The 16,220-nt window shown below is 39.9% G+C and overlaps 1 protein-coding gene across 4 annotated transcripts in view; it reads left to right on the top strand.

Moving 5' to 3' along the window:
* Positions 1-16,220, top strand: part of EGF (epidermal growth factor) — a 93,018-nt gene that overhangs the window by 23,016 nt on the left and 53,782 nt on the right. For all 4 annotated transcript variants that reach the window (XM_030864327.2, XM_030864326.2, XM_030864325.2 and 1 more), the window contains exons 3-5: positions 1,547-1,728; positions 2,143-2,370; positions 3,851-4,053. In XM_030864327.2, the coding sequence (XP_030720187.2) occupies positions 1,547-1,728; positions 2,143-2,370; positions 3,851-4,053 (613 nt within the window). The remainder of the gene's footprint in view (positions 1-1,546; positions 1,729-2,142; positions 2,371-3,850; positions 4,054-16,220) is intronic.

Here is a 16,220-nt window from a genome sequence, read left to right as displayed (position 1 = left end):
AGTCATGCTGAGGTTGAGAAACCCTGTCTCATCTGTTTAAAATCTCTGTCATGGGTTTTTGCACCTAATATTTAGGAAGAAAATCTTTCTTCTTTTTATCCTCAAGGTGTTCGCAGTCTGGAAAAAAATAATAAAGCAGGTGATAGATATAAAATATTTTGCTTCAATCACATACAAAAGATCTTTTATCTTTCTTCTTAATTAGTAGAACCCTTAAATGAGTCCCAGCAGGAATGGTCTCTCCTGGGAGATGGATTACAGAGAGCGGGTGGCCAGAGAAACCTTAAGCATTTATTCCCAACACAAAGTGCCTGCTGTTTGTTTTTTGGGTTTTTTTTTTTTTTAAACACAACTTTCTCCCTCTAATTATTCTTAAAGCCTTCAATTAGGCACTAATCTGTTTTATCACATCTCTAATGCTTACTAATCTCACTTTTAACAAAGATGGCTACTCATTACTCTCCAGCCATCTGTAGACTAGTTTCAAAATCTTGAGTTTAAGAATTTGGAGGGTTTCCTGTCAGAGAACAGGAAAAAAACATTAAATAGTTGTGGAATTTGTGGCAAGTCATTAGGAAAGGATTGGCCTGAAGCCTAAAATCCACTAGTATTAGTCCCTGCTTTGGGTTAAAACATTGTTTAAAAAGGACAACCATTAAAAGGCAAACAATTTACCAGGGTGAACTAATATATTAGCAATTAGTTAAATGGATTGGCTAGACTACTTTGTATGGGATGTAGATATAGCACAGACTCCTGAGACTGATTTCTGCCCAACTCTGTGTTTGCTGATTTCACATCGGTAGTTGAAAATCAGTGATTGTGGGAGTATTTCCACGACGGAAGTCTGCCATGGTACAAATCAGGGCTTCCTCCAATCTCTCACCCTCCGCGTACCTAGAGGACTGGTTTACCTGCACATGCTGGAACTAGGAGATAACTGAGGTTTGGTTAAATTGTTTTTATCACGAGAGAGCATAAAGAAAAGCCCTGCTATTCAGATCCTGGGGACAGAGCCTGAAGGCACTGAGGACTTTTAGAAAGGGAGGGACCTGGAAGGTCCCTTTATAAAGGGAGGAAGAGGGACCAGAAGAAATGAATCTACTTCATGCCCCTATGCACAACCTCCAAGGGAATCTTGCCAGACTTTAGCAAAGCTTGGAATTGGGTTCAGGTGAGAACCTGGAAAACTCCATTAGCAAATGGAATTGAATAAACTAACCTTAAGGTAGCATGGAAATTCCACTGTTACTATAGTTGAAATAATTAATACTTTATGGCTGATTGCCTAATTTCAATAAATATAGAATAAATTTTCATCTCAAAGCTGTGATATAAATACTATGCCCAGAAATATTCACATGGGAGGATGAATATTGCTCATCTGAATAATGGCACGGTATCTATGACTAGTTTATCATTTAAATTTTGGGAATGCACAAAAATGACAAGAACTTAAAAGAATAAACTTTGATACATAACAATAAAAACAATTTTGTTGTGAATGGGGAAATATTAATAACAATTTTAAAATTTGATTTTACAGAAAATATGCGAGATAGAGAAAAATGTTTCAGGAATGGCAATAAATTGGATCAATGAAGAACTTATTTGGTCAAATCAACAGGAAGGAATCATTACAGTAACAGATATGAAAGGAAACAATTCCCGTGTTCTCTTAAGCGCCTTAAAATATCCTGCAAATATAGCAGTTGATCCAGTAGAAAGGTAAATGCTGCTGGTTTTGGACATTGAAATATATTTCAAAATCTGAAATTCATGGAATCATAACATTTTGACTTAAAGAGACCTCCTGATTGAGACCAAGACTCTCTTTTACAATGCACAAACACCATTTTCAATAGGGCGTTTGCCTGGGTTTGAACTGAGGCAGGCTCGCTCTACCAGTAGCACTCTTGACTACCATGGTTTCCTGCTAGAGAAGCGTAACTCTCCTTCTAACTTGAAATCACACGGAATTGCCATAACAGGGCAATAAATATTTGTTGAATTGAATTTTCATTCAAAATAGTCAAACTCGTCCTGTGCAGACATCCGGGAATTACTGAAAAACTGAGAGAAGTCAGCCATTTCAGTGACCTTACATTCAATTATGTGTCTATGTGATGTGCTTGCCCTCAGGTTTATGTTTTGGTCTTCAGAGGTGGCGGGCAGCCTTCACAGAGCGGATCTCGGTGGTGTGGAAGTGAAGCTTCTGTTAGAGACATCAGAGAAAATAACAGCTGTGTCCTTGGATGTGCTTGAGAAACGGCTCTTTTGGATTCAGTACCACAGAGAAAGAAGCAATGCTCGTATTTGTTCCTGTGATTACGATGGAGGTGCCGTCCATTTTAGCCAACATCACACCCAGTAAGTTTTGCTTTTGGTATAAAATAACACAATTGCCATTTGAAGTTTGTGTGATCAATGAATGTTACTTTTGTCAGCTAAACTGGTGTAGTGGTTTAGTACAGATTTTGGAGTCCAGAACCTTGAGCTCAAGTCCCAGATTTACTATTTATTAGGTGAGTGACTTGGGCAGGTTGCACAACTTCTCTCATCCTGTTTCCTTTAATGTGGGTGTCAGAGTAGGGAGGGAACAAAAAGTGCCCACTGAACTGAAATGGTATTTTGAGACTGAACAACAAGGCAGGCGGCCCCATATAAGCAATGGATCAGTATATTATAGGGTAACTTTCTCAGAGGGTGGGATTGGGTGGGCAGCGATCCAGAGCATTTGTAGCTGCACTCCACACTCCCAAGGGGCCACTGAGACAATTTTACAGTTAACTTAGGGTATGGGGATATGTGCTTGGAAACAGGAAGTGCATTCCTCAGTCAAGATTTATTCCTAAGTCTTGTGGGTGCTGGAAATACGGCAGTGAAGGTCTTCATCATTTTATGGGGACTAAGAGAGCATAGAGGCCACCCAATCCTAATGATTATTAATCAATATCTATTATTTACAAAGCCCTTGACAACGGAGAAGTTATCTACTGCACAGTACGGTCCTGGGTAGGGTCAGCGGAAGGATAGGAGGAATTGTACGGGCCCAAGATGGCATCAGTTATGCTGAGAGCCGTACAGTGGGGATAATAATAGGACCTATTTCTTGGGATTATTGTGAAGATTAAGTAAAGAAACACAAATAAAAATAATTAACAGAGTATTTGGCATATAATAAATTTTCACATGCTGGTTATAGGTATTCATTTTGGAATTACTATGTCATATGTTTTGTGAAGCATCTGTCTTTCATTTGACTTGCTATCTTGCCAGCAACTGACTCTAGCTTGCGGCAAGAGGCAGCAATTAGTTGTGCAAAACTGACACAACCTGAAGTCCACTCTTTTTTTTTTTTTGCGGTACACGGGCCTCTCACTGTTGTGGCCGCTCCCGTTGCGGAGCACAGGCTCCGGACGCGCAGGCTCAGCGGCCATGGCTCATGGGCCCAGCCCCTCCGCAGCATGTGGGATCTTCCCGGACCGGGGCACGAACCTGTGTCCCCTGCATCGGCAGGCAGACTCTCAACCACTGCTCCACCAGGGAAGCCCTGAAGTCCACTCTTACCCTGTTTCTGTTTTCTTCCCTATTTTATTTTCACCACACTTAGGTGCTGAGAGGCAAAAGAATGAGAATGGATCTGGAGCTAAAAATCGTATCCTATTAATTCAGATTATGGCTACATAAAGAAAAATTTAAACTTAATATCTGTTTCTAACCCTAAATGAGAAACAATTGAAAACGTAGGTGATTAAAATTCAGACGATAAATTGAAATGAAGTGAAACTCTAATAAGCCCAGAAGAAATGTTCTGCCATTCTTTATGTGTTTTTCCTGTTGTTTTTAGGCACAATATTTTTGCGATGTCCCTTTTTGGTGATCGTATTTTCTATTCAACATGGAAAAAGAAGACAATTTGGATAGCTAACAAGTACACTGGGAAGAATATGGTTAAAATTAACCTCAGTCCATCATTTGTACCACCTGGTGGAATTAAAGTAGTGCATCCGCTCGTACAGCCCAAGGCAGAGGGTGATCCTTGGGCACCTGGTGAGTCATCTTTGACCTCAAACAGAGTCTGGCATGGTCCCCAACTGCCTACTTGCTCAAGATAGATACTTAGGAGTCATCCTTGATTTCTCCCACTGCCTCACCCTCAATTTCCAATGTACCGCCAAATCCTTTCCATTCTACCTCCTAAATACATCTCAAATGTCCACTCCCCCCCTGCCCCCCCCCCCCCAGCTGCCACCACCATAGTCCAAACAGCCAGCATATCTCGTCTGGCCTATTGTAGCAGCTGCTTAATTAATCTTTCTGTTTTCTCCTCTTGCCTTTACATAGTAAATCTGATCTGTTAACCCCCCCTGCTTAAAATCTTTCAAAAGCTTTCCTTTGCATTTAGATCGAAATTTAACATTTAACCAGGCCTATCAGTATTTGACCAATTTGATCCAGCATCTTTTCCTCCTCCCCTCACTGGACTCTAACACAAGTCTTCCTGGAGTTCTTCAGACATACCAAGCTCCTTCATACCTTCGGGATTTTGCAGTCACTCTTCTCTCTGCCTAGACTTCTCTCCAGTTCTGAGCTTAACTGTCTTGTCCTCAGGTAGGCCTTCTCTGGTCCTCCGAGCAAAGTAGGCCCCTTCACCTCCTATCTTTCTCTCGATAGATATTCACTGAACTCATCAAACGTGGAATTACATACCACTTTGCTTTCTTTTTGATTTTCTCTCCCACTTGATTATAAATGCCATGCATGCAGGGACTATATCTGATGGATGGATGGACAGATTGATGTAAACCACCCTATATTCAGTGGTTATTTATTTATTTATAAAGAATTAGTAAAATAAATGGATTCACTGAATCTAGTCATAGTCCCAAATTTCTACGTTCAAATGCAGTCTTCTCTGAATTCTGTTGAAGGACGAAGGGAACGAAAAGTGCCCATTGAACTGAGGAAGCATCGTAAGACCAAAAAATGAGGCAGGCAGCTCCGTATAATCAGTGGATTGATTTATTACAGAGTAACTTACAGGGTGGGATTGGAATTGGGCAGACAACGATCTGGAAGCATTCACAGATGTACTCTGCACTGCCGAGGGGCCACTGGGACAATTTTATAGTTAACCTGGGGTATGGGGGTACGTGCTTGGAAGCAATGTTTATGAATGGGTCACTAGACTCATGGGTGCCAGGAATATGTCAGGGAAGGTTTTCATCATTGTTTGGGGACTAAAAGAGTATAGAGGCTACCTGGTCCTTATGATTATTACCTACAAAGCCCTTGATGACAGAGAAGTGATTCACTGCACAGCACAGTCCTGGGTAGGGTCAGCAGAAGGACAGGAGAAACTGTAAGGGCCCAAGATGACATCAGTTATGCTAACAGGCATACAAATTCCTTCACATATAATCATTTTTTTAGGTAGGCTGTCTTGATATGGCTTATATTCCACATAAATTATGTTACACTAACATCTGCCTTTATGTAAACATTTTATTTCAAGAGAGCTTTAAAATATATTTAATTTCATCTGCAACTAGCCTTGTGAGTTTCCAAAATAAAGATGGAATTGTTTGTTTTCTCTCCTTTCTACCTGTCGGTTGCCACTAGGATTTGGTAATAATGTGGGACATGGTAGGGACTATAAGTCCCTCCCACAATTAGCATATAAATGGGTTTGTACCTGCCCTCGACTTAGCTCCTGAAGAGAGCTGAAGGGACTGAACAGAGAACAGGCGTGAGACTGTCAAAGGGAGGTTAGAAGCTAGGGGGAATTGACATTGTTATTTCTTATATCCTCAGGCAGGTAACTAATAGTACAAATGCTTTTAATCTATTTCTTTAAAAAACTTAGATAGAAACTATAATTTCACTTGTGTAATGACTATACTTTCAATGCAAGAGATGAGAAACTGCAAGGACAAATTCCTAGAGATGAAGCATTTGTTCAGGCAAGTTATTTTTTTTAACTCACTTATTTGAATTTAAAAAGCAAGAGTTGTGGTAAACAATTCAGCTGTGGCTTGAGCACAGCATTAAAGAACAACAACGAAGTAGCAAGACTAGAGAATAGATGGTGACCATATTCCACACATAAAGGCAGAGCATCTGATATACTGCCAGTTACCTTACATGGGAAATTTCGACTGAAGGTCAGATACAACTTATTGTCCAGGTGGTGATGACTCACAATAAAATTAGAACCAACAACTATAATACTATGAATAAATAATTATTGGTCTCATTCACAGTAGTTAGAGATATCATCATCATCATCACTATCTCTTACATTTATATGTAACCTTATAATTTCCAAAGTATTTTCTTGGACATTATCATATTGGTTTCTCACAGCAACATTGTGAGACAGAAAGGTCCTCAATTATTGTACTCATTTCATAATTGAAAAATATGAAGCCTAGAGAAATAGAGTGACTTTTCCAGGATTACACACCTTGTAAATGATGGATTCTGGAAAAAATTCCTGTCTGTCAGTTTAGTGTTCTTTCTACCATAAACAGGTAAGCTCTTCAGAGTCCTTCACTATTACTTGGCCTCTTTGATGGGGAGTTCAAATAGGATATTGAAAGCATGAATTTCAGGAGAAAATCTACAATGATGCACTATAGAACAATGTGGCAAATAATAGAATTTGATTGGAAAGACGGTGCCAGCGGCAGAGCTACAGGCAAACCTGGAATCTAGAAGGCAGTTGGCACTGGAGATACTGGCTTTAGTTATTGATCAAAGGATGGGCTTCATAGGAGGTCCAAGTGCAAAGGACTTTTGATTTCAAGAGCACTGTTACTTTGACTATCATCAAATAGGTTTAAATTGTTTTAGTGCCATGTACAGCAGAAATTCTTCACCTGAGATTTAGGGTTGTGAAGCCCTTGATTGTATATGTTAGATGAAGATATGCAATTGTCCCTCTAGGGAGATGGTACCTAACTTCCATCAGATTCTCAAAGTACCTGATAGCCTTCACATTTAAAGATGTACTTCTGGGCTTCCCTGGTGGCGCAGTGGTTGAGAGTCTGCCTGCCGGTGCAGGGGACGCGGGTTCGTGCCCCGGTCCGGGAAGATCCCACATGCCGCGGAGTGGCTGGGCCTGTGAGCCATGGCCGCTGAGCCTGCGCGTCTGGAGCCTGTGCTCCGCGATGGGAGAGGCCACAGTGGTGAGAGGCCCGCGTATCAGGCCAAAAAAAAAAAAAAGATGTACTTTTCTGGAGGCTGGTTAATTCCTGCTGAAGAATAGGCTTACAATTGTAGCTCTTCTGGCAAAGTGAACAGTAGTAGTACCTTGGTTTGCAAGGCATTTAGTAGTGAGACTACTTCAGTGAGGAGATAGCTGAGAAAAATCATGTAACTTGGTTGATATTATTTTTGTTATAAAATATATGTATTTATACAAATAAGAGGACCAAAAAACTTACCTCATGAAAAATGCCTAAACTATCATTTATCAAAATGTTCTCCAAACACTAGTTCTGTAAGGGTTATTTGGAAGGAAGAAGCATTTTAGGGTCAGATGATTCAGACAGACTGGGTTAAATAAAGTTAAGCAGGTTGATTTTTTCTCAAGTGATTTCTCAGAACCACTCGGACGGTTCTGTGCACTGTTAATCTCTAAGGGCCGTATAACCTGTGGCATTTTTCTATTTTATTTCCTATGCAGTAGCCTGTTTGACTCCTGAATATATTATTTTTAGTCCAGACCTCTTTCTTGAGATATAGACAAATGAAGTGGGGGACGGTAACCTGAGGCACAGTGAGAGCTAAGCTGCAGAAAAAAGTGATTTCAAACATTGGGGATTTATTCATAATATACAAAAGGGAGCAGCCCTGATGAAGACCAAGGGCAAGGGTGGGGCTTACAAAGGCAAAGCCACAGAGCTCCACCAGGAAGAGTAATGTATCAGTTTAAACAAGTCCTTGTTTGTCCACGGCTTGTCCATTGGGATTGGCTGGTTATAGAGGAGTTCGATGCAGATTGATGAGCCCAAGTCGAGGTAGTAGAGCCACAGTTGCAGCATCAGGCTAGTTTTCTGATGATTCTGACCTATTTCCTGAGAGTGGTCACTCTGGTGCCTTCTCTTGAAGTCTGCTTCCTCCAGGATCAGGGTCCTGCTGGGGCCACGTCGGATGTACACATTCAGGCTCAGCACAAGTCTCCTTCTCAAGGCCCACATGTTCACCTGCCTTCTGAGCGTTTCTACTTGGATTTCTTGCAAGTGCTTCAGGAGCAAAGGAAATAACTGACCCACTCACTTTCCCCTCCCTTCTCCCCCGCTTCTCTCCCTCCAGTGTCCCTACTTTGGTGAGTAGCATTCTACCTCCACCTCGACAGGCAGAAATCTAGGAGTTGCCCTTTCCTCCCTCCTTCTCGTTCCAACACCATGAAATCAGTCTCCAGCTCCTGACAATTCTACTACCTACCATCTAACCACTTGGGCCCCTCTCAGAGCTCTCCATCCCTGGTGCCCACTTCATTCGTGTCCCCCACCTCCCTTTGCCATGCTGCAGGGAGTATAACCCTTCAAAACAAAGAACCCAATCGTGTCGTTCCTGGGTTAAAATCAGTTGTCAACTCTCAATTGCCAATAATAAAACCCAGTCTTTGTATCTAACTGGTTCACGGGGTACCCCGTTCATTCCTCAGCTTCCACTCTCACCATTTTCTGCATTAAAGTCTGGGCTGCAGCCATCCTCAAAGATTTGATTTCCTCCAGGGAGGCACGCTTGCTCTCTACCCCAGCCTTTCGGCATGTTCTGGAACGCTCTTTCTTTTTTTTTTTTTTTTTTTTTGGCTGCACGGCTTGCGGCTCTCAGTTCCTCGACCAGGGATTGAACCTGGGCCATGGCGGTGAAAGCCCTGAATCCTAACCACAAGGCCACCAGGGAACTCCCTGGAAGCACTCTTTCTAATTCTCGGCAGTGGCTTACTCTTCATCCTCTGAGAAACAGCTCCAATATCACTTCTTTCAGGAACACTTTCCCTGACCTCAGAGCCTCAGTAGCTATTTGCAGAAAATAGCAGATTTCCCCTGTCACAGGGCACTTATCATGTTTTGCCATAATCGTCTGTCTTCCTCAACTTCCTTTGTCCTATGAGGACACAGAATACAACTCTCCATTGTACTCCCAGTGCCTAGAGGACATTTAATAAACCATAGTTGGAAAAAAAAAAAAGACTGAGAAAAACACCCTTTGGTACCCTCTCCCTGCTAAATAATACCACGAGGAACAAGTTCCAAAGATATTTAATATCTGAATACGTGTTGCCTTTCTTCCATGTTGTAAGCCCCTGCCCTTGGCCAGACAGTGTTCAACGAGCCTGCTCCCTTTTGTATAGTTATGAATAAATCCAAGTGTTTTAAATCAGTTTCCTCTGCAGCAGATCTTTGGAGCTTAACTCTAAGGAGAGTCTTTTTCAGAGTCTTTTAGACTCTTTTATGCTTCAGTCTTTTTCTTCTTTCTTTTCATTAAGTGGTCTAGGTTTCAGGAAAAAGGTCTGGGCTAGAAGTAATAAATTTGGGAGTCACATGGGCTGCTGCGTAGGAAATAGAAAAATGGCACAGGTTGTATTGCTCTTAGAAATAATAGTCATGACCGTTGACTGGGTGCAGAATGATCTGGTCTGGGCTTCTCCTACATTATCTCATTTAATCTCCACAACAACCCTACAAATTAAGTGTGATTATTAGTACCATTTTATAGATTACAAAGCTGAGGTTCAGAGATGTCACAGTCGCTTGTCCAAGGTCACACTGGGGTAGACCTGAGATTTGAACTCAGGCAGACTGACGCCATGCTGCCTCCCCAGCTACCCTCTCACTATTGTCTATAGTTTCCTATATTAGGTTTGCCTTAATTGTTTTGGGATAAGCTGTCATTTGGCATATTCTTGTCTATCCATGGCCTGCTGGTGGTTAAAAGCTTCAGTTTGCACAGATTATGGGGCCCAAACCTTATTTTTTTTCTCTTTTAAAATTTTTTTCCACTTCAGGAACTCAGAAAATCAATCTCTCTTTCTCCGTCTCTCTCTTTGTCTCTCTCAGTCACACACACACAAGCATACACACACACACACACACGCGCGCGCACACACTCCTCCTCTGGCGCTCTGAAAAGAGACACAGAGTTGATCTCACATTTTTGTTGTCATGATTTAACTTATTAGGCAACAGTGTTCTCCTGGCTGCCCTGACGCCTATACTGTTAGAGCTGTCCCTCAGTATCCACGGGGATTTGTTCGGACTCTGGCCAATACCAAAATCCGAGGGTGCACTAGTCCCTTATAAAAGAGTGTAGTATTTGCATATTACCTAACGTCCTTCCTTGTACTTTAAATCATCTCTAGATTACTTATCATACCTAACACAATATAAATACTATGTAAATAATTGTAAATACTATGTAAACAGTCTCTGGCACAAGGCAAATTCAAATTTTGTTTTTTGAAACTTTCTGGAATTGTTTTAAAGAATATTTTTGATCCACGGTTGGTTGAATATGCAGATGTGCAACTCATGGATACAAAAGGCAGACTGTGTATGAATCTCAGAGCCGGTGTGGGGACTTCTTTGTATACAGTGTTAATGGCATTATTTCAAGCTCAACATTTAGAGAATTTGCAACTATAGTTTTACTGCTCGCAGATGTTCTTTTGTAAAAGGTGCAAACAATTTTGCTTTCTTCTGTGATTCTTTAAAATGTAGATTCCAGTTTTAAGCTCATAAGAGAATTTCAAAAGCGTCTTCTTTGGAAAATGAAGCACATCTGTCATCAACACTGTTTAAAATACTTTGCATTCATTTCATGCAGAAAAATGTTGCTGAATTTCTTTAATTCTGAGAGTTCCTGAAGGAGAACTGTCTCCACCTAGAAATGTACCTGCTTCTGGAAGTGACTAGTGTAGCTAAAACTGCCCAGGTGGGACTCTAATTCACTTTGATTATGTCATTGTTGGGGTTTCTACTGTAAAACCTTGGTTTTTTTGATACTTCTAGAAAAGAATCATCCTAGATATATGAATATTATTTTCACATAAGTTTTTCTTAAAATGTAAATATTGTGGTAAAGTACCCATGACATAAAATTTATCATCTTAGCCATATTTAAGTGTACAGTTAGGTGGCATTAAGTACATTCACAGTTCTTGTGCAACCATCACCACCATTAATCTCCATAAATCTTATCATCTTGTAAAACTGAAACTCTACACCCATTAAATGAGAACTCCCCACTTCTGCCTGTCCTCAGCCCCTGGCAACCACCATTCTCCTTTCTGTCTCTGTGATTTTGACTACTACTCTAACGACCTCATATAAGTGTAATCATACAATATTCCTCTTTTTGTGACTGGTTTATTTCACTCAGCATAATGTCCTCAAGATACATCTGTTTTGTAGCATGTGTCAGAATTTCTTTTCTTTTTAAGGCTGAATAATAACCCACTGCATGTGTATATCACATTTTGCTTATCTGTTTCTCCTTTGATAAACACTTGGGTTGCTTCCATGTTTTAGCTATTGGGAATAATGCTGCTACAAACATGGGTCTGCAAATATCTTTTTGAGATGCTGCTTTTAATTCTTTTGAACATATACTCAGAAGTGAATTGTTGGATCATACGGTAATTTTACTTTTAATTTTTTGAAGGCCCATTATACTGTTTTCCACAGCGGCTGTACTAGTTTACATTTACACCAACAGTGCACAAGGATTCCAATCTCTCCATATCCTCATCTACACTTATATTCTGTTTTCATCTAGTTTAAATTATCAGTTCAAACACCCAAAGCTCTGTTGTTTATTACAGAAATCTTAGCAAATTATGGATTTCTGTACTTCCTAACATATTTCTAGTTATTGACATTTTCTCAATGATGAGGGTCACATTTACAAAGATACACGTCATTGGGGCAAGAATAGGACTGATTTGAGGCAAAGCTGGGTTTTTTAAAAAATTAATTATTTTTGGCTGTGTTAGGTCTGTTGCTGCACATGGGCTTTCTCTAGTTGCGTTGAGCAGGGGCTACTCTTCGTTGTGGTGCGCAGGCTTCTCATTGTGGTGGCTTCTCTTGTTGTGGAGCACGGGCTCTAGGCATGCAGGCTTCAGTAGTTGTGGCATGTGGGCTCAGTAGTTGTGGCTTGCAGGCTCTAGAGCTCAGGCTCAGTAGTTGTGGTGCATGGGCTTAGTTGCTCCATGGCATGTAGGATCTTCCCGGACCAGGGCTCGAACCCGTGTCCCCTGCATTGGCAGGCGGATTCTTAACCACTGTGCCACCAGGGAAGCCCAAAACTGGGTTTTTAACGCAGGTTTGCCCTGACACCAAATGGCTGCCATGGGAAGTGCCTTTTAAATACTTGGAATGGCTCTTTATCAATTTTCTATCTTTCTTGCTGTTGTCTCTTGCTTCTTGCTGGTTTCCATATGCCTGGCTCTGGACTCTTTAGTTTGAGACTTTTTCCTGCCATTCATTTGTTGAGGAACCCAGATCATTTGTCCCTTAGAATTTCTCACATTCTGGATTTTTCAGATTCTATCCCCGTGGTGTCATTTAACATGATTCTGTTTTTCCTATACACTGGTAGTTTTAGCCTAGAAGCCTTATCAGATTCAGATTTTTTGCAAGAGTACTTTATAGGTGGTACTGCGGGTAGTACCGCATGCTTCCTAGTGACCACGCCAGAGGGCATGTAGTGGCTGGGTCTCCATTCTTTTTGTGATGTTCAAGATTCATCAGTGGTTCAGGTGTTGCCAGCCTGGTCTGTCCATTATAGTGTTTCCTATCAGCCTTTTGTGTAATGGCTTTACAAGTTATTAATTGTCATTGCTTAGAGGCATTTTTTCGTTAGAGGTTTGAAGTAATGACATTCTAATTCTATCATTGCTTATTAGTTGAATAACTTTTCCACATCAGCTCTATGATTTCCCTGAGGAGCATCTTTTATAGGAAAGGTAAATTAAATGCTTGATTTAATCTTTCCCTTAATTTATCTGTTTTCAGAATAAAGGGTTAGTGTATCCTCCAGAGGTGACCTTCTTTTAAAAAAAGCATCTTTATAAATTCAAGGATGTAAAAAATATTTGAAATGTTTTTATTCATTGCAGTTATTATCATTTTCACACTCAGATTATGCCGTCTTTCTCCAGGAGGAGCCCTGAGATAAGACTTCTAGTTGTGGGAAAGATGACCAGTAACTAACCCTTGGTGGTCTGGAATGCTGCGCTGAGGCTGTGTCTGGGCTCAGCAAGAAAGAACATCGGAATCATGTAGCCACTCCTGCTAGGGGGGGAATGCACTGCAGATGGGGGTGGTAACAATGGGAGCGGAGGCCTCCACACCTTGTGTTTGCATCTTCATGCTGTGGACTGGCCAAGCTCCTCAGAAATAGGTCTGAAATAAGGAAAGACTGAGTGGGCCTGAGGGTTGCATCTGAGAGTAAAAGGCATTTATTTTTTAACTGCTCAGAGGCTGTTGATTTGTTTACTTTCTTTTTGTTTTTAACATTTTTTTTAAGTGGTCCATTTTTAAAAATCTTTACCGAATTTGTTACAATATTGCTTCTGTTTTATGTGTTGTCTTTTTGGCCACTGATGCATGTGGGATCTTAGCTCCCTGACCAGGATCAAACCCACACCCCCTGCATTGGAAGGAGAAGTCTTAACCACTGGACCACCAGGGAAGTCTCTATTTCTTTACTTTCTGATTCTTAGGTTTAGATGGATAAGGATACCAAGTAGCTAAGTTCTGGCTAAGTGATTTTTTTTTTAAACTATAATTAGGAATTCCAATAGCACAGAATAACCATTCTCGTTTCTTCCTTCTTATTTTCTATTAACAAAGAAGAATAAACTTCTATATTACACAGTTTGGGAAGTTTTTTGGGGAAGGTGAGGGAGTCATTTATTCAGGGAACTCACTAATGAAAAAGACAATAAATAAATAAAACAAAAATCATAGACATTTATAGAAAAATATATTGTGTATATAATTTATATATTTTATTATACATAAAGTATATAGCATAACATATTAATATGTTAATATATTAACTTTATTATGTATCAGTATACAATGGTCTATATTAATATATAATATGAATAATATAAATATATATATTTCTATAAAAACCCATAATTATATTTTATATATATACATAAGTATATACGTATACACAAACACACATATTATATACCTTAAAGAGGTGAGGTCTGTCATTGAAGACTTGAGCTGGAGTCCCACCCCTACCCCTTATTACCTATATGTGATCCTTAAGATACTATTTCCTAATCTGTAAAATGGAAGACAACAATTACTCTGCGTAGCTCAAGGGCTTGTTATAAAAATTACATGTGATAACGTAAATGCTTTATAAAATGTTATTCAAATTTTTAACTATTGAGGGCGCTAAATATTTAGTTAAAAGAATGATTCAAGTGAATGGGTTCAAATGGAAGAGACTAGAAAGGCTTTGTTGATGAGGTGAGTCTGACACTGAATTTGAGGTAGAGAGAAAGGTGTGGTCAGCGGAAAGAAGCAGGCTCAGGAATCCCACGTGTGTTGTTTCAGAAGTGCGCCCGGGTGAAATCTATCGTTTGCTTGGCTATAGCAAAGCTCCTGAGAGCTTGTGAGTTGGGCAGTTATTGAAGGCGCAGTTGGTGGTGGACATTCAACTCCATGATTTAGGGGCTTTAATTTGATCTCAAAGGTTATTAGGCTCCACTGCTGGGCTCTGGGAGGGGGGTTATCTGAGGTCAGCAGCAGCATTCTGAGTGCTAGCTTCCAGCCTCATTTGAAGCTAAAGAACAGCAGATTAAGGAGATTAAACAAAATACAGCCCTCAATCCTCTATGTTTTGCCTCTTCCTAAAATGACCTTTTAAGTGTTTAGTGTCTGAATTGGGGTCACATCATCAGCACAGCCATTCAGAGACGAATAGTGATTGCTTTCCTGCCTATGTTCATCATTGAATAGTAATGTATGTTGTTAATAAGTATCATTAAAGCCATCATCAGTATGGGATAGTGGAAAGAATACTGACCATCTATTTGAGTTCTAACTCTGAGGTTGACTGGAAATTCAAGGAGAAACCAAATAAAGGAGTTAAGTTGCAGGTTTCATGATCACAGGTTTTTGTGCATGTATTCCAGATGTTTGTAGCACCCCTGTGTTGTAAAAGGCACCAGGTTAGGTGCTGTTGGGACTATGAATGTGAATGGGATGCATGCTTTATCCTCAAAAGCTTACTGATTAATGTACATGTATATATAGAATTATGATGATGTTGATAATAAGAACACACAGAAGAACAGGTAAGAGGTTGTAGAAAAGTACAAAAAAAGATAAATAACATTGGATCTAGATGAAGAACAGAGCAATCTCCTGTACCCTAGACACTAATTGTTTTCTCCATAAGTCAGTTTGAATCTCCATTAACATATCATAAGCAGGTATTAAGGTTTGAGAATCTTTAGAGGTATAAATTTAGAGGAATTTACAACAAACATTTGATTCTGTATAGAACCATATATTTTTAAGTGAGGGATCTCAGAGAATATCTACTTCAACACTTTTATTTCACGGAAACTGAAGTCAAAGGGATAAGGTGATTTTATGTAAAAGGCAGAACTCAGTTTCCCCAATTCTTAATGCAGTGGTCGTCTATCATACTGGGTTTGGAAAGATTTTTATAAGGGATATTTACAGGAAGCATAATCTCTCACTTTTTGGTTACCTCAAGAAAGTAGTAGCACTTTGGTGCTATTAAAAGGCTATTAAAAGGTGCTATTAATCAGGCCTTTCTGGATTTTTGTTGTTGTTAATTTGTAAACGTTATAAAAAATACAGTTAAAACAATCACATGTTCTTTTTTAGAAATTTGAATTAGGTACATTTTGTCTCCAGTACATTTGTGAGTTTCTGACTTTAGTCCTTTAAAAATTGGGGTCATTTTGTTTTTAATTTTCTTAATTAAAATTTTGATATGTGAAGCATGTAGGAACATGAAAAACAATGTTACTAAACATGCATAATTGGCATAAAAACCGTGGACAAGAAACAAAATTTTTGGAATCAATATCCAAAAACTATTCAGTGTAGGGCTTCCCTGGTGGCAGAGCGGATAGGAATCTTCCTGCCAATGCAGGGGATACGGGTTCGTTCCCTGGTCCGGGAAGATCCCACATGCCACGG

Source organism: Globicephala melas, chromosome 5, assembly GCF_963455315.2.
Source record: "Globicephala melas chromosome 5, mGloMel1.2, whole genome shotgun sequence".
Taxonomy (NCBI): Eukaryota; Metazoa; Chordata; class Mammalia; order Artiodactyla; family Delphinidae; genus Globicephala; species Globicephala melas.
This window is presented reverse-complemented; position numbering and strand designations above follow the sequence as displayed.